This window comes from Papio anubis, chromosome 7 (genome assembly GCF_008728515.1).
Source record: "Papio anubis isolate 15944 chromosome 7, Panubis1.0, whole genome shotgun sequence".
Lineage (NCBI taxonomy): Eukaryota > Metazoa > Chordata > Mammalia > Primates > Cercopithecidae > Papio > Papio anubis.
Window position 1 is genome coordinate 135,567,276 of NC_044982.1, and position 23,232 is coordinate 135,590,507.

The following is a 23,232-nucleotide window of genomic DNA, read 5'->3' on the forward strand; positions in this document are numbered from 1 at the left end:
CTAGGATAGGAGAATGAAGGCTCATATCTGGAATTCCCCTTGGCCTTACTACCACCCTCCTTTCCAGCAAAGCCTTAGTCTATTGGTCTAGGTCTCTTGATGGATAGTTTCAGGATTGGTAAGCATAAATACTTTATAAACTGAAGAATATTGCCATACAAAAAGTAAGGTGCAGTCAGCCCTAAATATCCATTGGATCCATATCTGTGGAGTCAACCAATGGAGAATGGAAAAAATTTTTTAAATTACATTTGTACTGAACATGTACAGACTTTTTTCTAGTTTCTTTTCTTTCTTTTTTTTTTTTTTCTTTTGAAATGGAGTTTCCCTCTTTCGCCTAGGCTGAAAGTGAAGTGGCACAATCTCAGCTCATCGCAACCTCCGCCCCCACCAGGTTCAAGCGATTTTCCTGCCTCAGCCTCCCGAGTAGCTAGGATTATAGGTGCCCACCACCACACCTGTCTAATTTTTGTATTTTTTTTTAGTAGAGACAGGGTTTTGCCACATTGGCCAGGCTGGTCCCGAACTCCAGACCTCAGGTGATCTACCTGCTTCACCTAAAGTGCTAGGATTACAGGCATGAGCCACTGTGCGCGGCCCTATCATTATTTCTTAAAACAAAACTATTTACAGAGTATTATAAGTAATCTAGAGATTACATATTATAAATTTTCAGGTATTATAAGTAATCTAGAGATGATTTAAAGTATGTGGAGGATGTACGTGGTTATATGCAAATAGTATGCCATTTTATGTAAGGGACTTGAACATCTGTAGATCTTGCTGTCCAAGGGAGGACCTGGAACCCAATGGATATTGAAGGATGACTATACTTCTTATCTTCTTTTATGGACAAAGGTGGAGAATGCTTATAAAAGTATATGGTTAAACTTAAATTTTAATTTATCAGTGTAAATTATAAACATATGTTATATCTAAGAATGTGTTAATATAGAAAGAGCTGTATTGTCTCACACGGTTCTTCCATCCACTTAGCTATTCAATCACCAGTGTGCCTACTTCATGCCAGGCCCTGTGCCACGTACTGGGAATACAGTAATAAGCAAGATAAATGCGGTTCCTACTCTCACCGAGGTTCTAGGCTGCTGGGGAGACAGCTGAGAGGGTTTGGACTTTATTCCAAAGATAATGGAATCCTCTGAAAGGTGTTAAGTAGGAGAATGGTGTGATGAGATTTGATTTTTGGAAAGCTAGCCCTGGCTGTTATGTTAGAGAATAGATTGCAGTAGAACAAAATTGAAAGCATAAAGACCAGAGAGTATGCCTGTAACCCAAGGATTATGGTGACTTGGGCTTGGCGGGTACCAGTTAGGATTGACATAAATGGAACGTTTTGAAAGATACATAAGAAGATGAGGTCAGAAAAATGTTTGGCTTATTGGATGTGTGGGCGAGGGATAGAGAAGCCTGAAGGCAACTCCGTGGTTTCTGCTATCTTGGTTAGATGTGGTGATACCATTTTGTGATGGTGGGACTGGAGTGCGGGGAAATACACAGTGAAGGTGATCAGTAGATTTATACATACTGGATTTAAGGAGCCGGGAAAACATCCAGAGAAAGAAATATATTAGGCAGTTGAATATGTAAATCTGTAGCCAGGAGAATATGTAAATCTGTAGCTCAGTGTGTACTGAGATATAAATTTTGAAGTCATCAGAATATAATAATACAATGGAAACCATGTAAATAGATGAATTCTTTAGAGAGAGATGAACTTTCTAGATGTAAAGTAGAAGACAATGCCTGGAATTTGGGTTATGTAAACGTAACAACAATATAGCAGGAGTAAGAACCTGGACTCCAGAGTCAGTGCTGGGATCCACTACTTACCATCTGTGTAACCTCTATGGGTATCTTACTTCTAAGCCTCTGTGTCTTCCTTTGCAATGTGGCAAATGATTTATGTTGGGTTACTAGGGAAACTAAATGAAATAGTACATGTGAAAGAATGTAGAACAGCATCTGACACTGAGCAAACACTCAAAAAATATTATGTTTATATTCTAAGTAGAAAATAAATGATTACTAACATTATCATAATTACTAATTACACATATTTTTAATAAGATGTGATACATCTCTAATATAGCAGTTTTTCCAGGTCTACAATTAATTTTTGACACAAAAAAGCTTTTAAAAATCATGTCATAAAAGCTGAGAACCTTGGACATGTTCTGATTTATGTTACTGCTATAAGAATTTTTTAAACTGATATTTTTAATGTGGGAAATTATGTTTTATTAAGTTAAAAACGTTCCTACCTAGAAGATTTAAAAATTCATTTTGAAAAATATTATGAAGTTTGCCACACAAAGACAGTAGCTGAAATTTTCGTTCTATATGTGTCATAACCTCTAATATAATATGTGATATATTAGGTCACTTTGCTAGCCGAATAAAACATCAAAAACAAAACCTCTTTCTCACCTTCCAGTAGTTTCTTATTTTACAGGAAAAGTAACTCTACATCCTTGATTATTTTGCTTTAATTTCTACCCATTTACATGTGATGCTACATGTTACCATTTTTAAAAATTAACCAAAAATAATTTTTGTGGTAATGTCTTAAAGTTGTCATAATGAATAAAAACAGTCTTATTCACTTATAAAATGTTGAAATACTGTGTGCTGCTGTTGACCATCGTCACCTCATCACCATCCTCTGTCCTTTTGTGTTTTGCATTGTTGTTCCTTTTGCATGGAAGATCATCTGCTCTGGATTACCGTGAGTTGAATGAGGATGGAGAGCTGTGGCTGGTTTATGAAGGGTTAAAACAAGCCAACAGGTTATATTTGTCTCCTCAAAATGGAATGTTATTAATGTGTTGTTTTTCTTACTAACAGTGGCCTCCTGACTTTCACCTCTGTATTTCTTGTGCATTGATTGTCTTCTTGGGTAAATTAGTGTTAGTAATTGTGTTATTTGTCCAAAGCTTTTCAGTAAAACTGAGAACATTCAGCCAAACACCTTTTTTTTTTTTTTTTCTTCAAACGGAGTCTCACTCTGTTGCCTGGGCTGGAGTGCAGTGGTACCATCCCAGCTTACTGCAACCTCTGCCTCCTGGGTTCAACTAATTCTCCTGCCTCAGCCTCCCGAGTAGCTGGGACCACAGGCATGCACCAACATGCCTGACTAATTTTTTGTATTTTTAATAAAGACGGGGTTTCACCATGTTGGCCAGGCTGGTCTCGAACTCCTGACCTCAGGTGATCCGCCCACCTCAGCCTCTCAAAGTACTGGGATTACAGGCATCAGCCACCACACCCGGTCCAAACACCTTTAAAAACCTTCATTGGCCAGGCATGGTGGCTCACGCCTATAATCCCAGCACTTTAGGGGGCTGAAGCGGGCGGATCACGAGGTCAGGAGATCGAGACCATCTGGCTAACACAGTAAAACCCCGTCTCTACTAAAAAAATATATAAAAAATTAGCTGGACGTGGTGGCAGGTGCCTGTAGTCCCAGCTACTCGGAAGGCTGAGGCAGGAGAATGGCGTGAACCCAGGAGGCAGAGCTTGCATTGAGCTGAGATCTCGCCGCTGCACTCCAGCCTGGGCGACAGAGCAAGACTCCGTCTCAGAAAAAAAAAAAAACCTTCACTACAAGATACTATTAAAGCTAAAATGGATTCATGGTGAATATAAGACACTCCCCTTCAGACACTAAAATTTGTGAATCTCTCTATTCCGAGAGTTAGAAGAAAAACAAAATTTTTCAATTAGGGCACAAACTATTGGGGAAGAGATTGAGATTTATTACTTAGACAGTGGCTTGTCATATCCTATAGATAAATCTACAGGATATATGTGCCTATGGCAATGTGGCTACATTTTTTTTTTCTTTTCTTTTCCTTTTTTTGACACAGGGTCTTGTTCTGTCACCCAGGCTTGAGTGCAGTAGCATGATCACGGCTTAATTGAGCCTTGACCTCCTGGGCTCAAACGATCCTCCTGCCTCAGCCTCCTGAGTAACTGAGACCACAGGCATGTGCCACCACACTCAGCTAATTTTTTGATTTTTTGTAGAGACAGGGTCTCACTTTGTTGCCCAGGCTGGTATCAAACTCCTGGGCTCAAACAATCCTGCTTTGGCCTCCCAAAGTGTTGGGATTACAGGAGTGAGGTACTGCGCCCAGCCTACGTTCTTATGTATTATTATCATGCTGTCTAAAAGCAAGATGAAATGCATGATTTGGCACTCTGTGTGGTTATTATGAAATTCAAATTTGTGAAACAGCAAATCAGGAGAGTTTTCTGCATTGCTATAGCTCAGAATAATTACCCAAATTCAACACGTTAAATATGTTCAGAGGAGAGAAAATAAAATTGAAACAGCAGCACCTTTCTAACACAGACATTCATCTACTCTAGTGATATTTGTCTTTGAACTCTCATTAAAATTCCATTTTAGTGATTAAATTTTTAAAATACTCAAATATTTGTTCAAGGGGCTTCTGCTTATTCTGCTTTGTTTGTTCTCATCATTAACTCTTGTCATTAACTTTGGGGTGTTATTGCTGCAGATCTTTTTGAAATTTTTTAATCACTAAAATATTTTTAGTCCACTGTTAACAGTTTGCTTGCAATGGCATCAGTTTTACTCAGCAGTTGGCAATCAAGGGACTGAAATAAAAGAATGTCTTTTCTTTCTTCATATTAGCTAGTTCTTAACCATAACTTTGCATTTGGAAAAGAGTGACTGTAGAAGCAGGGGTGCGTGGCAAAGGGAGGATGCTCTGACTCTGGTGTTCTCACTGCCAATGCCTGGTCTGCTCTGTGGGCACAGCTGGCTGTATGTTTGCTTGAAGAAGCAATAACCACTTTGTTGGTCCTATTAATATTTGTGTTCTAAAACCACATCTTGTTAGGATTCTGTTTCTGATATGTACGTTTATGGGGAGAGAGAAGATGACAGATCTAAAATATGTGTAGGAAATTTCAGAACTATTTGTATGAATTTGGGTAAATCTGTATAGATAAGGCTGGAGTGGTGTTTCAGCCTTTCTGTCTTTCAGAATAGGAGTAGAATATAAAAATGGGAAACTGGTCCCACCCTCTGCCTGGAATTAGTAACTCTGTAGTTCTGAAGGCACATTTAGTTAGATTGGAAGTTTGTAATGTTGCCCTTTATAATGCAGAGTTGTTTTGTGGCAAAGGTGTACTGTCTTTGCTAATTTATAAATGCAAATGGAAGGCAAATTAAAGCTGTTTTTTCCAACTGATTTTTTTTTTCACATCCTCATTTCCTATGACCCCCCCTTTTTTTTTTTTTTTTTTGAGATGAAGTTTTGCTCTTGTTGCCCAGGCTGGAGTGCAATGGTGCGATCTCAGCTTGCTGCAACCTCTGCCTCCTGGGTTCAACCAATTCTCCTGCCTCAGCCTCCTGAGTAGCTGGGATTACAGGCATGCACCAACACACCTGACTAATTTTTTCTATTTTTAGTAGAGACGGGGTTTCACTGTATTAGCCAGTCTCAAACTTGTCATCTCAGGTGATACGCCCGCCTCAGCCTCCCAAAGTGCATGAGCCACCGCACCCGGCCTCCTATGAACCTTTCAAAAGAACTAAAACTCTGCTGATTCTTAGGGCCTCTGAGAACTTTATATAATGCAGAAAGACACAAATGTGAGAGCATCCATTTCTATTTCTGCTTCTTGTTTAAGTTTCTTGACTTTAATCAAGCCAGAAGACATACAGATACTAAAGAGTATCTGCGTTTCCTACTCTTGCAAGTGAACATGATGCCTTACACCCGTTAGGCAGCGACTTGGGGTGTCATCTCCCCTTCCGACCTGTGTGTCCTCTCCACAGGCTTCTGGAATCCCAGCTCCAGTCACAGAAGAGGAGCCATGAGAATGAGGCCGAGGCCCTCCGTGGGGAGATCCAGAGCCTGAAGGAGGAGAACAACCGACAGCAGCAGCTGCTGGCCCAGAACCTGCAGCTGCCCCCAGAGGCCCGCATCGAGGCCAGCCTGCAGCATGAGATCACCCGGCTGACCAACGAAAACTTGGTAAGGAGAGCTGCTGGGTCCACATGCTCCTTAACCTGGCCTGCCCGACAGTCTAGTTTCTTTTTTATCAAACACAGGTTTTTTTCTTGCTGGAAAAACTCACCCCTCTGTATTTGTTACCCCTTTTACTCCAGCAGAGACAGAGTAAGGAAAATACGAATACTTTGGTAGGAAGGAAAAAGGCACGTGCTCGAGTTCTATTTATCACAGAAGGCTGAGTGCTCTTAGACCTTCCCTGGAGGCAGACAGCCACCTGGGTGCAGGCTGGGTTTTTGATGGCCTTGAGGCTCAGGTGATCTGTTTCCTCCATTTCAGCTGCAGATCCTCTGCCATCCTAGGAGGTTTGTTATGTGATTGTCACAACTGCGACTGGGGACAGGCTTCTTTACCTTTGGTCCCCAAATAGCCACTGAGGCCATGCCAGGCTCCATCTCTAGCAGACAAGTACGGTTAGAGTTGAGGTTGAGAAAGGCAGTTGGCAAAACCAGCAGCGGTTTTTGGTTGATGCTGGGTGGAGCTCCCATGCCAGGGAGGTGTGTGTTAGGATTCAGGTTTACATATTTTCTGTTATTTTAAACAAAACTTGTATAACAAATGAGGAAATTGGTTTTTTCCTTGTCAGATTCTAAACCCTGGCATGGAGTCCGAGTTTTTTCTTTTCTTTTTTCTTTTTGCCTTGTTCCTTTTTTTTTTTTTTTTTTTTTTTTTGCCAAAAATATTTTCTAAAATATTTCTCTCAGTCACCTAATAACTTTTATTACAGATTTACAGTTTTTTGACAAATATATTTACTATATTAAAAATCCTTAAAAAGTGATAATTTCACATTTCTATATAAAGTCTATATTGTAGTGCTAGCCTGATTTTGAGAAAAGTTGTTTAGGATTGATGGTGATTTGTGTCTTTTTTATTTTTTTATTTTTTATTTTTTATTTTTTTTCAGATGAAGTCTCACTCTGTCACCTAGGTTGCTGGAGTGCAGTGGTGTGCTCTCAGCTCACTGCAAGCTCTGCCTCCCAGGTTCAAGTGATTCTTCTGCCTCAGCCTCCCAAGTAGCTAGGATTACAGGCATGCAACCACCATGCCTAGCTAGTTTTTTTTTTTTTTTTGTATATTTAGTAGAGACAGAGTTTCACCATGTTGGCCAGGTTGGTCTCGAACGCCTGTCCTCAAATGATCCACCCGCCTCAGCCTCCCAACGTGCTGGGATTACAGGCATGAGTCACCATGCCTGGAGGCTTTTTTTTTTTTTTTTTAGTTGAGACGGGGTTTCACCGTGTTCGCCAGGATGGTCTCCATCTCCTGACCTCGTGTTCCGCCCGTCTCGGCCTCCCAAAGTGCTGGGATTACAGACTTGAGCCACCGAGCCCGGCCGTCTTTTTTAAATTAACATTTTTAATGACCTATAATAAAATAGTATGAATTTCCTCTGAAGATTTAACAATCTGAATTATCCCTCCATTACTCCATTAGTGATAATTTACATTACAAATAGTTTTCTAGTGTCATTTATTCAACTATCTTTTATATGAATTAAAAGCAAAACGCAAAGCTATTCTTTTCACAGTCTGTCTGTCTGTATGAGGCTCCACTGTGGGAATGAGGGAGGAGGGAATGAGGGAGGAGGGAATGAAGGAGGAGGGTGGGGGCGGTGTGTGGGCTTTTTCCAAAGTGACTGAAATCTCACTAATTTGTGGGGAAATTTTTCTGAATCATAAAATATTTTTGAAGTGTCATTTTACAACGCTCAAGTATATTGTTGCTTAAACTAACGATGCTTTGATGACTAAGTATTACCGAATATACTGAAAAATATAATGAGTTGATTGATTGGCATACAAATTCTGTGCTTTAAATTATTGTTTTAAAATACAAGGTGAAATCGTGAAATAAAGATGCTTCTGGGTGGCAGATTTCCAGGGTTTTTTTCACTAAGTTGGTCAGACATTTCCCTTGCAACCTTGTTTGCAATATTAATTTTCTTGGCAATTTTTCATAGCTAATACAAAAAATAGACTGAGCCCCTATATTCTAAGCTAAGAGAGCCCAGTTAATGAATTTGAGTTTGGGGAAAACTCTTTGTAGGTCAACTGCTTCTCCTGCCATTATTCTGACTACTAATTCAGGAGGATGGATTCAAACATAAGTACAGGAAATGATACGCTTTTTCAAAATCATTGTTTTCTTAATCTTAATTGTGCATTTCTATAAGAAATACTTGTGCAAGATATTAAAGCCCAGCAGGAGACCTGGGCTTAGTGTTCTTGAAACTCTACCTTGCCCACCTACCTGCCACCAACACAAAACACAAAAATGATTTTTCTACCTCATCTAGTGAACAGGCTTCACAAGCCTCCCCCATGCTGTCTTTCAGCGAAGGAAGACGCACAGCTTCCCACCAGCCTCTCCAACTTCACGCGCTAACATTGCTATTATTCTCACTTTTATTATATTTGCCTCCCCTATTCTTGCCACTGCTGCTGGCAGCAAAAAAAAAAAAAGGGTGCAGCAAATTGTTAGCATCATGCGTGGGGGAGGCTGGGAGTAAAAAGGCAGGAGATTGGAGGAGGGAAATGACAGCCTTATCTGGGCCTGCTAAGTGATGGCATCCTGGCCACAGCCTCTTTCCTTTGATCACACAAGAAACATCTGTACATGTATAATTATAATAGTCTATACTAGAAAGATAAAAGGGTAATGGAAGGTGACAAATCAGAGCCTTTCGAGTATATATAGTTTCACTATTTGTGTTTTAAAATATTTTAAAATTGATTTTGCTGAAAGATAGCATTCCCCTCAAAGACACAGACAAAAACAAATATCCATTGTGCCTGTTTTTTCAGTATTTTGAGGAATTATATGCAGATGAACCTAAGAAGTATCAATCATATCGGATTTCCCTTTACAAGCGGATGATTGTATGTAAAACCATAGTGCTTTTCCACTGTCTTCCTCGCTACTTCTAGCCCTCTGTAACTGAAGAGCACACCGCTGCCTGCCCCCTCCCAGGAAGTCTCTTCAAATTTTTCACGAAACCTGTTTCTCCCCACAGCTGTCTTTTAGCCAGTGGTGTCACCTCTATCAGTGTCCTGAGTCCATTGTTATGTTTGGTTTGTTATTAACACTAGGCTTACAGTGTGATGGAAGCAAAATGTGATTTGAAACATCACGTAAAATCCAAGAAGCACAACTTAACACTTTGAAGAGATAGCAACTATTCCCTTGAATGGTTGGCCTAGTAGCTAAATCTACTCCTGTCTAAACTGGAAAATGAATATTTGTATTTGGAATGCCTTTCTTCTCCATAATCTGAATAAAAACCACACGCATCATTGCTGACTCATAGCCCTTCTAAGCTCTTTCTGAGCCTTCTGTTGTCCACTTTCTTTTTGATTATTGAGTTTTTAACCATGCCTGTCATTTGAGCAAATTCTTTATTAAATAGCCAATAATCATGGACTTTTTTTAACCTTCCTCCTTAAGTGTACTGCTTTTGTTTCTCTTTTTGCATAAAGCATTCATAAATACCCCTTTCTTCTGTATAAGCAAAATTATATCACCTGCGAGATTTTATAGATGCCTTATGCCACTTGCCACTTTGGTCCTAGGTAAACAGACCACTCTTTATCCTGTTCTTTGTGATTATTTTTTTCAACTTAACTTTTAATTCCCAAAACTTCTGAACTCTTCTTAAGTTTCAAGGCTACTCTTAGAATCTCATAGGGTGGCTCTCATAGAGACAGTGCTTCACACATGGGGAGTGTCAGTTCCTACCTAAGTTCAACCATTCTTCTCACAGACCTTTTGTGCATTCATGAAAATTTATTTTTGCCTAGTCAGTCTTCCTTTAAAAAAAAACATTCTACTGGAATAACAATACATTTTACAAAGCATTCAGTTGATTTTTCCCACATGGAGTCTACTGGAAAGACTCCGCGGTGAGCCTGCTGTCCATCACGCTGTAAAGGATTTTACTGCGTTGTATATCTTAACATACGGCTTTTATTGTAGCTGCATTTCCCATGCCTGCCAGTTTTAGCCAGGCGGTGGCTCCACCAACGAGCTTTTCTGGAGCTTTTATGTAAAACTAACAGTGTTGTTTCTGTGATATGTGTCTGTTTTCCCTTGATGCATTTTAGAAGACCTGCTTCAATCTTTCTGATATATTTCTCTTTTGGATCTTTAGGATTTGATGGAACAACTTGAAAAACAGGATAAGACGGTCCGTAAACTGAAAAAGCAATTGAAAGTATTTGCCAAAAAAATTGGTGAACTAGAAGGTATTTAAACATGTTTTTATGACAGTTGCTGAGTCTTGGTTTGAGTCTTGGCCTAAAGACTAGTCTTTAGGCTATATAAGTGGCCTAATGAGGTTTTCATGCAAATATTAGGGATAATAACAAAATAGGACTTTTGGCAAACCTAACCTCTGTCAAGTAGAATTTTACATTTTTAGATGAAGAAAAGTGTTCTTTTTCATGGTAGTAATAATTTACAGATTTTACTCTGTAAGCATCTAATGAATATCTTCTATATGCCAGACAATGTGCTAGGCAGTATAGCATAGGAGTTAAGAATGTGGATTCTGGAGTCAAGCTTCTTGGGTTCAAATCCTAGCTCTTCTACTTATTAATCATATGATATTGGCCAAGTTTCTGAACCTCTGTATGCCTCTACTTTCCCATCTGTTAAATTAGAAAGATAATAGCATCTATCTGACATGGTTTATAAGGATTGAATGAGCTATTAGTTTGGTCCAAAGGCAATTACTTTTAATGGCAGAAACCGCAAATGCCTTTGCATCAACCTAATAAGTATATTACACTTAGAAGAGTTATCAACACATAGTAAAAATGCTTCATGCGACTTAGTTATTAGTTACTACTATTCTTAGTGTTAGGGATACTAAGATTAGTATGACAGAGTCTGTCCTCAAAGAACTTACAGTCTAATGGGGGAAAAAAAGAGAAGTAAAAAAGAAAAATATAAATTATGATAAAGAAATAAGATTTTAAAAAACATCTCATGATTTCTGTATGATGAAGATGAAAAAACTCCTTGAGAAATAACCAAATATCAGTTGTTGTTATTATTTATATAGAAATGAATCTCATCTTTTCTATTAGTGTGTTTATTTGTTAAGAGTTATAGGTACAGGGATCTAGCAGTGAACAAGACTAAAGCCAAACTCTTTTTTTTTTTTTTTTTTGAGACAGAGTCTTACTCTGTCGCTGAGGCTGGAGTGCAGTGGTGCCATCTCGGCTCACTGCAACCTTTGCTTTCTGGGTTCAAGCAATTATTCTGCCTCAGCCTCCTGAGTTGCTGGGATTACAGGTGCATGCCACCATGCCCAGCTAATTTTTGTATTTTTAGTAGAGACAGGGTTTCACCGTGTTGACCAGGCTGATCTCAAATTCCTGACCTCGTGATCCACCCACCTCAGCCTCCCAAAGTGCTGGGATTATAGGTGTGAGCCACTGCTCCCAGCCTAAAGCCAAATTTTAAGGTTATTTCAGTGTTCTCACTGCTTAAGGGATTTTGAGACACTTTTTGGAATTGCCTTCAAACCTGTGTGAAATGTTGATCATTTTCTCTCATTGTCATTCTGCATCTAATTCTTGCTTGGTTCAAGCAGTGAAGATTCCCCATCACTGAGGATGTTCAAAAGAATCTATCATGATTAACTCTAAGTGTGGTTTTCATTCCTCCAACATACCAGGCCTTGTCATAATTGCTCCTTCTGTTTGGTCGTCCTGCTTCTCCTGGTTAAGTCCTGCTCAGCCTTTGAGACCAGAGTCATATGTCACATCCTCAAGAGCAGCCTTTCCTGATTACCCAGACAGACGTTATGATTCTGCTCTCCGTGTACCACAGTTTGGCTGACATCTTTTATGGTCTTCACTATGTCATATTTTTAGCAATTTTTCTGTTTGAATTACTGGCTTCCATAATAGACTCTGAGCTTCCTGAGCATAGGAAACATCTCTATTTCCCTTGGTTTTCACAGCACCTAGCATAGTGTCGACCTATCTCATAGTCATTCCATAAATGTTTGTTGAGTGAATGAGTAAGTTTCAGAAATATTTATAACATGGCAACATCGACATTTACTTTGTAAAGGATATTACTCTGTTGGATGTACAAATATTGAAATATTTGTTTAGAAATCAGAAAGATTATTTTTATAGTCATACTTTATATATAATCCTTTAGCATTATGTGAGTCATGTATTACATTAAAATTTGAGCCTCTAAATCACACAATCTCACACAAGCTATAATGTCTATTAGCAGAACTTAAAAATCTTTATTCAGAGAACTGTTTGCACTTTGCACTAATTATATCATGAGATGATAATCAGACAGCAGAGTATTTGCTTGAAAAAAACAGATTTTAAGTGTATTGACATGTGAGATTCTTTTTTTGTTCAACTCCTAATGATTCCTTTGCCATACTTTAGTAAATTTTGATAAACAGAAAAGCCATTCATTATTTTACATAATTTTTTATTAGTTTTCTTTGATATATATATTTTTAATTGAAGAGACAGGTTAGACTATTTTAAGATATTACTACTCTTAAGCCATTGTCAGTCAGAAATCAACCTCATCATTTAAACTATCCAGACAGCTATAAAGCTATCAGTAGCATTTGAGAATAGCAATTCATAGATCAAACAAACATTATAATAGTTCTTAAGAAGAGTTACATTTTGAGTTAAGTGATACATATCTAGAGGATGAAATGAAATAGATTTATGTGACTTGGGCACTTGCTGAGTGCAGTGTCCCTGCTTCTACCCCAAATGAAGAGAATCAAGGTGATACTTTTCATCCTCGTATGTCCCTGTTACACAGAAAGTACGGCCACCTTCTAATAACTAAACGTTGTTTTATACTTTTCTTTAAATGTATTGCAATACACTTAAATCCTTTTGGTTTAAAATAGCACAACTCTTGCCTCCTCCTACAAGCTATATTTAATTAAGGAGGCTTTTAAAAAAACCAACAGAGACTTTTAAAAAAATGCTAGCATGTATAATTTTTTAGCAGAAACTATATAGCTAAATGAAGAGAGTTTCAAACTTTAGTCTGCTTTGTGCTATATTGTCATCCATCTTAATATTCATAGAATCAAGAAATTAAGACCTGAAGGGATTCTAGAAATTAATTATTTCATAAGAGGAAAAAACTAAGGCCTGTAAGTGACCCATGTCTGCAGCAGGTGAGATGGCAGGACTAGAACACACACCTTCTGAGGGCCACTGATTTCTCTCCTTTGTGTCAGATTTTCCCACAGAAATTTTCTGCTGTTAGGAATTTATCTGATTGTCTCAGACTTGAGATGAAGATCTTCCTGGTGCCAAACTAAAGTAAATTTTTTTAAAACTGTCCAATTTTCTTTCCTTTTTGAGGACAAAATGGTTCCCTCAAGTTTATAAAGAATATAGAAAATGAAACTAGAGTCTTGGTTCAGGCCTTCCTAGAAGAATTGATCACTGGGCTCCTCAGTCCCTTTGTGCTGCTATAACAAAGTACTTGAGACTGGGTGATTTATAAAGAACAGAAATTTATTTCTCAGAGTTCTGAAGGATCAAGGCACTGGCAAGTTCGGAGGATCTGGTTTCTGCTTCCAAGACGGCAGGTGCCTTGTTGCTGGATCCTCCGAAGGGGACGAATGCTGTGTTCTTACATGGCAGAAGGCAGAAAGGCAAAGGGCTTAGCTAGTTGCGTATTTATTTATTTTGGAGGTGGAGTTTTGCTTTCATCACCCAGGCTGGAGTGCAGTGGTGTGATCTCGGCTCACTGCAACCTCTGCCTCCCAGGTTCAAGCGATTCTCCTGCCTCAGCCTCCCAAGTAGCTGGGATTACAGGCATGTACCACCATGCCTGGCTAACTTTTTTTTATTTTTAGTAGAGATGGGGTTTCTCCATGTTGGTTAGGGTGGTCTTGAACTTCTGAACTCAGGTGATCTGCCTGCCTTGGACTCCCAAAGTCCTGGGATTACAGGCATGAGTCACTGTGCCCGGCCAACATTTTATTTTAATTAGTGGATAATACTGCTAAACCAATCAAGGTTATGTTGAACTGACATCTATATTTCATTTGTGAGCTTTGCAAAGACTTAAGTCCCTAGGGAGAATTCAGAGGCAGAGAGAAAATTTTTAATGAGAGTGTGGTAAATTTTATCTGACATTTTTATACAGCACCAAAAATGTCCTGGTTAGAGATTTTGCAAAAGGAAAGCTTCCTTTTAAAACATAACTTTCTTAGTAAAAGTATCCATCGTATTTCACAAATTCTGAGATGCACAGTGTTTCTCATTTTAACATCTCTGAAATTGGGGTGTATCTTACAATTGTTGATGGATTATAGTTTAGTTGGCAATTTTTTTAGTGTTACATAAAATATTGTATTTCATAACCGATAGCATCAAAGATTTGATAAATCAGTAGGTTTAAAATATGCTCTTTGGGTTACATGGAGTCCAAATATGTGCATTTATTGATAAACCTGGTGTGTTGAACTTGTTTTCTCCCAGTTTCCCCTTTTGGAATTGTACATGCAGCTTAAAGTTACTAGTGGCATAGATGGCAGGGGTTTTATTATTTTGTTTTTTACACGCAGCTGCAGGTTTATGATCTGTAGAGGCCACCGTGTGCTGCTTCAGAGGTCCTTGTGGTATTATGTTTAAACTGACACCAGAAATTACGTAAAACCAAATAGCTTGAGTCTCCTCTTCTCTTGTATGGAAGAATACACTTTAGAGTTAGTCCCGTGGCTTTCATACTGGATCATACATATGAAAAACTAGATTATGGGAGATGGCCATAGCCCTGATCTGTCCAATCACAATCTGACCACTCTTTAGATATCATAGTGTTGCTGGATGGTGGTGACTTCACCTAAACCAGATTTTCAGCGCTGATAGTCCCAGTGTGTGCTGCTGCAGCATGAGGTGGACGGTGTGTCACCAGGCTCCGTGCCACATAAGCAAGAGCACTGGCAGGTACTGATGTTCTCTGGGATAACCTCTTCCTGCAGGACTGGCTTCTCAGAACTAACCCAGGAAATTACCCAGAGTGGCACAAGAAGCACTACTGACACCTCGTGGAGTCAGCAATATTAAACTTTCTAATGTTTTTGCATCTGATCTGCATTTTGTTTAAGAGCTCTCTCAGAACTCAAACTTAATCTGCCCTTAAACAAATCTCTTAACCACTCTCCCTCCCTGTAGATAAAAGGATAAAAAACCTGGTTACTAGCCTGTATCTCCACAGCGGCTGTGATAACTCATATGTCCCTTTACTTTCCGTTGGATTTCCCACTCAAGTCTCAATTTTGAGATGAAATTGGAGACCTTTTTTTTGAACCTTTAGCATAATTCTTCTCTAGCTGCTGCCCTTGACAATAGTGACTGTCTTTAACATCTGAAAGCATTGTAAGCCAGTGGTTTTACTTCATTGATTGCAACTTCATAAGCAGAATTTTTAACATTCTATTAAAAAGAAATAAAAAATAATAACATTTAGGAAATCATACTACATAGAGATAGTTTATGTGTTCATGATTTCTCTGGGAATGTGGGTGGCAGGAGAAAATTAGGTCTTTGCCATATGAGTCCTTTGTGAAAAATAATACATTTTGGACCAAGTGGTATGAAGAAACACTCTTCTACCAGCTATCTGTATGTGTTTTGAACTGATTGTAATAATACATTTAAAGTAAATATTCTTGTGCTTTTAACGACTAAAGTCATTGAGCCAAGAGCAAGGGGGAATTGTTTCTGCTCCTTCTGCCCCTTTGTAGGATACTGATTGTTCCTCCTGTGAATTAAAGTCAAAATATGTTTAATCATTTCTGATTAGTATCAATTAATTAACAAATCTGTTAAACCACTTACTTTTTGGACATTTAATCTTATTAAAAAGTAAACCTTATTACATAAAAAAGGTTTTGGATCATGTAAGGTTATTTGATGTTAATTTACAGTTAGGCAGGTGTGGCTTTCAGAGTAAGATTACCATATAATTTTGCCATCTGTTCACCCAATTTTAATGAAAAAAAATTATTTTAAGAGGAGGCAATTAAGGGGCAAATATGGCAAGTTTCAGTTGTTGTAGAATGCATTCAAAATTATAGGAACTTGGAGACCTCTCATGTTTTTTATATGGAAAACATTTTCTTCTCCTTTCTTACTTCTCATAAAGTGGGCCAGATGGAGAACATATCCCCAGGACAGATCATTGATGAACCCATTCGACCAGTCAACATTCCCAGGAAAGAAAAGGATTTCCAAGGAATGCTGGAATACAAGAAGGAGGATGAGCAAAAACTTGTTAAGAACCTGATTCTGGGCAAGTATTTTCTGCATTGGATAAAAGTTCCTCTGGCACATGGGTCAATGGTGGGAAAAACTAGTCTCTAATTTTTGAGATATTCAGCATAGGTTTTATTAGACATCATCATGTACCATGTATTCTAGTGTTGCAGTAGTGTTCTGACCACACCAAGCGCTTTCAGTCCAACTGCAGGGACACATGCCTCAGACCCACCTACAAGGATTGCTCAAGATCAGGTCTTCTCAGCCCTGGCTGCACATTAGAATCACCTGGAAGCTTTGACCCATACTGATGTATCTCTCCCTCTTGCCCAGTTAAATAAAAATCTCTATAGAGAAGAAGCTGGCAATGTCTAGTACTTTAAAAGAAAAAAAAAAAAAAAAAAGGAAGGAAGGAAGGAGGGAGGGAAGGGCGGAAGGAAGGAAGGAGGGAAGGAAGGAAGGACGGAAGGAAGGACGGAAGGAAGGAAGGCTGAAGGAAGTACGGAAGGAAGGAAGGCAAACAAACCCCTCAAGGTCGGCCTCGGGAACATAGCAAGACCGCATCTCTCCAAAGAAAAAGAAAAAAATTACCCAGGTGTTGGTGCATGCCTGTAGTCCTAGCTACTCAAGAGGCTAAGGTGGGAGGATCATGTAAGCCCAGGAGTTCAAGACTACAGTAAGCTATGACTATACCACTGCACTCCATCCTGGGCTACACAGCAGGAGTCTGTCTCAAAAATAAAAATAAAAAGCTTAAGAGATTCTCAAGTGTAACCACAGTTGAGCACAACTGCTCTAGGCCATTTAGGTTCCCGAATTTCAGTTTTTCCTTACTCCCCTAGAAAGGTTTGCAACTAAATAGGTCAAGTACAGCAGTGTAATAATAGGGAAGAAACAAAAAAAGGCGGCCGGGCGCGGTGGCTCAAGCCTGTAATCCCAGCACTTTGGGAGGCCGAGACAGGCGGATCACGAGGTCAGGAGATCGAGACCATCCTGGCTAACACGGTGAAACCCCGTCTCTACTAAAAAAATACAAAAAACTAGCCGGGCAAGGTGGCGGATGCCTGTAGTCCCAGCTACTCGGGAGGCTGAGGCCAGAGAATGGCGTGAACCCGGGAGGCAGAGCTTGCAGTGAGCTGAGATCCGGCCACTGCACTCCAGCCTGGGCGACAGCGCAAGACTCCGTCTCAAAAAAAAAACAAAAAAACAAAAAAAAAAAAAACAAAAAAAGGAAAAGATTCTAACAAAGGAAGGAATGGACAGAACAAATGAGATGGGAGTGGAAAAAGCATTTCAGAATAGCACACTGCCTTTAAGATTGGGTCTGAGCCCACCGGCTTTGCAAGAAGACTTTTTAGAGGGTGGTGGTAAATGATTAGAGTGCACACACCGTAAGCTGTGAAGTGAAAATCCTAAAAACCTCTCCTTTCAGCCTTTGCACAGCATTCCTCCTGCCAGGTGCCAAGGTGACAGCAATGGGGTTGGCACTTATACCTGATTGAATGTTCCTGGCATTAAACTTAGTACTATATATAGTTGCACAGGTGCTTAAGTTTCAACATGAATTTCATTTAGCAAAAATGTTAAGGAGCCACTGGTTTTTAAGCACAGAATTAACAGATTTATCAATTCAGCAAATGTTTAATGAACTCTTATGTGCCAAGCATTTTCTAGGTAATGAGCAAAGTGAAGTACCCAGTCTTACAGAGTTTACATTCCAGTGGAGAAATAAAGAAATCAAAATAAACAAATATATGATGGAATAAAAAGAATAAAGAGTGAAGGCAGGTGTACTGGTTTGTGTAAAATTGTCAGGAAACACTCTTTGGTAAGGTGATCTTTGGACAGACACCAAAGGAAGTAAGCGAACAAGTCATGCTAATATCTGAGGAAAGAACATTCAAGGCAGAAAAACAGTAAGCACGTAGGCCCTGGGCAGGGAGCATACCTGGCATGTTTAACCAACAGCAAGGAGACCCATTTGACTGAAGCAGAGTGAGCTGGAGTGGGGAAGGGGAATAGGGCCAGATCCCATGGACTATGGTGAGGATTTTGGCTTTTATAAATGCATGACATGAGAAGCTGCTTGAAGGATTCTCAGAACAAAAGTGACATGATCTGACCAACATTTTCTGAAAGAATGGTTCTGATTGTTGTATGGAAAATGCACTTACTGGGGAGCGAGAGATGAATTAGGGAGTCCAGTTAGGGAGCTATTGCAGCAGCCCAGCAGGAGATGATGGTGGCCTCCATGGGACATCTGTAGCTGGTAGAAGCAGTGAGAAGTAGCTGGATTTTGGACGTATTTTGTAGATAGAACCAACAGGGTTTGTTGATGGATTGGATATGTGGTACAAGAAGAGAAAGGAGTCAAAAATGAGGATGAGGTTTGTAATCTAGGGTATTGGAAGACTGGAGCTGCCATGTATTTACTAAGATGGGGACAACTTCCAAAAAAGGAGGTTCCTTAGGGAAGCAAGAGTTTGGTTTGGGAGAGGCTTAGTTTCATGTGCCTGAGTAGAGTTGTCAAGAAGGCGGTTGATAGTGAGACTGGAGTTCAAGGGAAAAGTCAGCGCAGGAGATATCAGTTTGGGAGTTGTCATTACATAGACATGCCCCACACTCCAGAATTTTTCTGCTTAAAGAGCTATTAAAATACACTTTTTATATTACCTACTTACCTTGAATGATGGAACTCTTACATGACAACTGTGCTTTTATATCTCACAATGCATGCCTTGTGAAAATTTTCCATGTTATATAAAATTATTATTTTTTCTTTTTTTAGAACTGAAGCCACGTGGTGTAGCAGTCAATTTGATTCCAGGATTACCGGCATATATCCTGTTTATGTGTGTTCGACATGCTGACTACCTGAATGATGATCAGAAAGTAAGGTCGTTGCTAACATCAACAATTAACAGCATCAAAAAAGTATTGAAGGTCAGTTCCTGTTCAACAAAATTCTCATCATGAATTGTTAATGATGACAGAATCTGCACTGATTGCTTTTCCTTCCTTAGAGTTTAGCTAAGTTGCTTGTTACTAACTTTCCAATTTTTATTTACTTATTTATCTATTTTGAGCCAGGGTTTTGCTATGTCACCTAGGCTGAAGTACAGTAGTGCAATCTCAGCTCAACTGCAGCCCCAGTGCAACCCCAGGATCAAGCGATCCTTTCAGCTCAGCCTCCCAAGTATCTGAGACCACAGTTGTACACCACCATGCCCAGCTAATTTTTTATGTTTTGTAGAGACAGGGTCTCACTGTGTTGCCCAGGCTGGTCTCCAATTCCTAGGCTCAAGTGATCCTCCCCCTTCAACTTCCCAAAGTACTGAGATTACAGGCGTGAGCCACTGCACCCAGCCACTTTTCGGTCTTGAGTGAAAACTTCCACTGGAGGAAATGTTCTTCCTTGAACATGTCTGTCTGCCTTCTTTCAAAACAGGGCTCAAGTTGAACAGTAATCAAAATCAACTTGACATAACTGCATTTAATTGTGCAGTAAACTAAGTTTATTCATGGACAGATATAGTTTGAGGTTTTACTTAGAACTAAAAAATATTTAGTAGAGTTCATATATACAGGGAATGTGATGCTGAAATTAAAATAGATGTTAAATAAGTTTAAGATATGGCTCATTCATATAAAAAGATGTCTGATAAAATATTACAATTTTTCTTCCAACTTTTTCTCCACCTCACCCCATAATTTTCCCTGTTACCTAAAATGCCTGGTTCCATGTGGGAAGCAACACACAGATGCTAATCAGAGAGGAGACTTGGAAAAGACAGCAAAGTTATATAACTGAGCAGAAAGCCTACACAACTCAGTAGTCACTGAGTCACTTGCATAATCCCCCTCTTGACTCCAGAGAAACAGTGAGCACAGGCTTAGTTTTAACTCAGTGTTGCTGTGAGGAGCTGAGATCATGTGTTCCAGGTACTTTGCTTTCGGATTATCAAACTTAATGAGAGCTTTTAGGGTAAAGATAAGTGGATAGTCAGCATGCCACTCTTTCAAATCTAAGACTTCTTTTAGGAACTTAAAAAAAAATTAGGTAAAACATACATAACATAAAATTTGCCATATTCACCATTTTTAAGTGTACGGTTATGTGGCATTAAATGTGTTCACACTGTTGTACAGCTATCACCACCATCCATCTCCAGAGCTTTTTCATTCTCCCCAACTGAAACACAGTACCCATTAAATGCTAACTCCCCATTCCTCCCTCCGTCAGCCCTGGGGAGCAAACTTTTGATAAATGCTGGTTCTCTGTTGGTCCCTATTGTGCAGATACTTTCTGTAGTTAACATTCTACAGTGGTTACTAAAGCATGAAGTTTCTGAAGATTTAACAGTTAAAAGTTGATGAATGTCTTCCCAACATAACTCATTTTATTTTGAGTGCGTTGATGCAATATTGTACTTAGATAAACTACAAGTTTTGCTACTTGTTAGACCAACTCCTAGAGAGAGAAAAAACTAAATCATAAAGTTTTCTTTCTCTCATCATAATTGCAAGAAGATACTTATCTGGTTTGACTATTGTACCAAATTCTGTAAAGATTAAAAGTGAGTGGGCACTAGAACATAACACTCTTTAATACCATTTAAAATTAATGTGCATTTGTCTCACATCCCAGTTTTGAATTGTATATTTGTGTTGCATACCTGTTTCAACTTTGGCAACTGGTTTTTTGCCATCGGCCCTAAGCAGCATAACTAGCCGAAGATGTGTAGAGAATCCATAGTTTTTAGCTTATGATCTTTTCTAATAAATCAAAAACTGCAAATAGCTTTGAGTTCAACTTGTTTTTCCTATGGGGTAGAGTAGGAACTAACATGGATTTATTAATTTTGATCAAATACAGCTTGTTTATTGCAAAAAATATTACTTCGACAAACTCAATCTAGTAACCTCTCTTAGGTAAAGAGTTGGCATTCTATTTTAATGTTTTTTTAATTTCCAAAGAAGCAAATGTTCTTTTATTTTGAAGTAATATAGAGTATCTCATTTTCATGAGGACAGAGGATACCCTTAGTGTTCAAATTGTATTTGTTGAGTTATTTTGTTTAAAAGTGAGCTGGGTGCTGTGGCTCATGCCTGTAATCCCAGCACTTTGGAAGGCAGAGGTGGGAGGACTGCTTGAGCCCAGGAAATTGAGACCAACCCTGACAACACTGCGAGACCCCATCTCTACAAAACATAAAAAATTAGCCAAGCATGGTGACGTGTTCCTTCAGTCCCAGCTACTTGGGAAGCTGAGGTAGGAGGATCGCTCGAGCCTATGAGGTCAAAGCTGCAGTGAGCCATGATCACACCACTGCACTCCAGCCTGGGCGACAGACAGAGTGAGTCTCTGTCTCCAAAAAAAAAAAAAAAAGTGGCTTAGCAAAGGCTGGAGCCCACTAATGAAAACAGATGCTGGATTATTTCTAGAATGAAGTCTTCTCCTTAGGTTTTAATCACCTTTATCTGGTAACTGTTTAGTATACGTGCCGTTACATCCAGCTGGGACTATTCTGAGGATCTCTGCAGTTTGATTTGTGTAGACGTCAGTGAAGACAGTCTAGATTGGTGCTTTAGTGACGCTCTCCCATAGCCTGACAATGACCAGCACATTTTCCCAATCTGCATTCATTGCTTTTGTCAGCTTAGGCCAGAGCCTCCGCTAGGAACAGTTGTAATCCAGATTTTTGGAAGAGGCAGAGTTATTTTTAGTCAAATCTGCACTTAAACTGTAGGATGATTTTCCGTGTTTGGGAATGTAATAAAATTGTATTTACTGGCAGTAAATAATTTATTATTTTATTTATTTTATTCACAGTCCTCTGACATTGGAAGACTACATAGCTAGGTCTTTCGGATATTTACTTAGTGGTAAAGTCAGGACCTGAGTTCAGTAATTCTGTCTCAGCTGAAAAGACTTAGTTAGGTTTGATATCCTCTAGGATTTTTTTTCTTAAAAGTCTTTTTAGGGGAGTATTCTACAAAATTCAAGGGTGCTTTGTACTTTCTTAAAAAGGTGATTTTATTTATGTAAAAAAAAAGATGAGAAACCCATCTTTCCCCATGATATATCCTGTGCACGTTTACTGCATAAAGCCACTACCAAGAAACCAAAGGCAGGTATTCTCACACAGCTTCTAAGAACCTGGGTTTTGTTGTGATATGGTAGTAGAGTTATTGGAATATATTATTTCATGCAAAAAAAAAAAATGAGCTTCTAAGACCATTTAATGCTAGGCACCTGTCCTAGGTAAACTATTCTGGTTTTCCTTTGCAAAGTTTTCTGAGAAAAAGTGTAGGCAAACATTGATATTTCTGTGACTTCCCATATATAAACTGGGATTAGTTCATCCAAATGGTTTAGTTGACAAATGCATGGTCCTTCCAAGTATGTCTGCCATGAAGCTCCTGGGAAGTATTCCCAGCCCTCACAGCTTTTTCAGGCACAATGAGTCTCTCTTCTTCCTGCCACGGTAGCCCAGTCCTGGTGAAGAGCCAACCAGCTTTCCCCTGACTGTACTGCTCATCGCAGGACTTCCTCCATCTCATCTCTGGATTCACAGCTCAGAAATTTTGTCTTACCCTTGACAAGATTTTTAATCTAGTCTGGGTTTAAGTGCTTCAAATTCTCTATCACAATATTAGTTATTCCTCTTTCTGCTTTTAGTTCTGACTCCCATCATTAACCCCAAGACGGACATGAGGTTGGGTCAGCGGTGGCTAGGGGAATTTTTTTTTTTTTTTTTTTTTTTTTTGAGATAGAGTCTTGTTCTGTCTCTAGGCTGGAGTGCAGTGGCGCAATCCTGGCTCACTGCAATCTCCGCCTCCTGGACTTAAGTGATTCTTCTACCTCAGCTTCC

General features: G+C 39.2%; 1 protein-coding gene across 1 annotated transcript in view; it reads left to right on the forward strand.

Annotated features, from left to right (window-relative positions):
- LOC116268656 (unconventional myosin-Va-like) overlaps positions 1-23,232 on the forward strand; it is a 213,476-nt gene that overhangs the window by 179,347 nt on the left and 10,897 nt on the right. Inside the window, exons 31-35 of the mRNA XM_031668673.1 lie at positions 2,727-2,807; positions 5,834-6,032; positions 10,219-10,312; positions 16,245-16,391; positions 19,146-19,300. Of these exons, the coding sequence (XP_031524533.1) occupies positions 2,727-2,807; positions 5,834-6,032; positions 10,219-10,312; positions 16,245-16,391; positions 19,146-19,300 (676 nt within the window). The remainder of the gene's footprint in view (positions 1-2,726; positions 2,808-5,833; positions 6,033-10,218; positions 10,313-16,244; positions 16,392-19,145; positions 19,301-23,232) is intronic.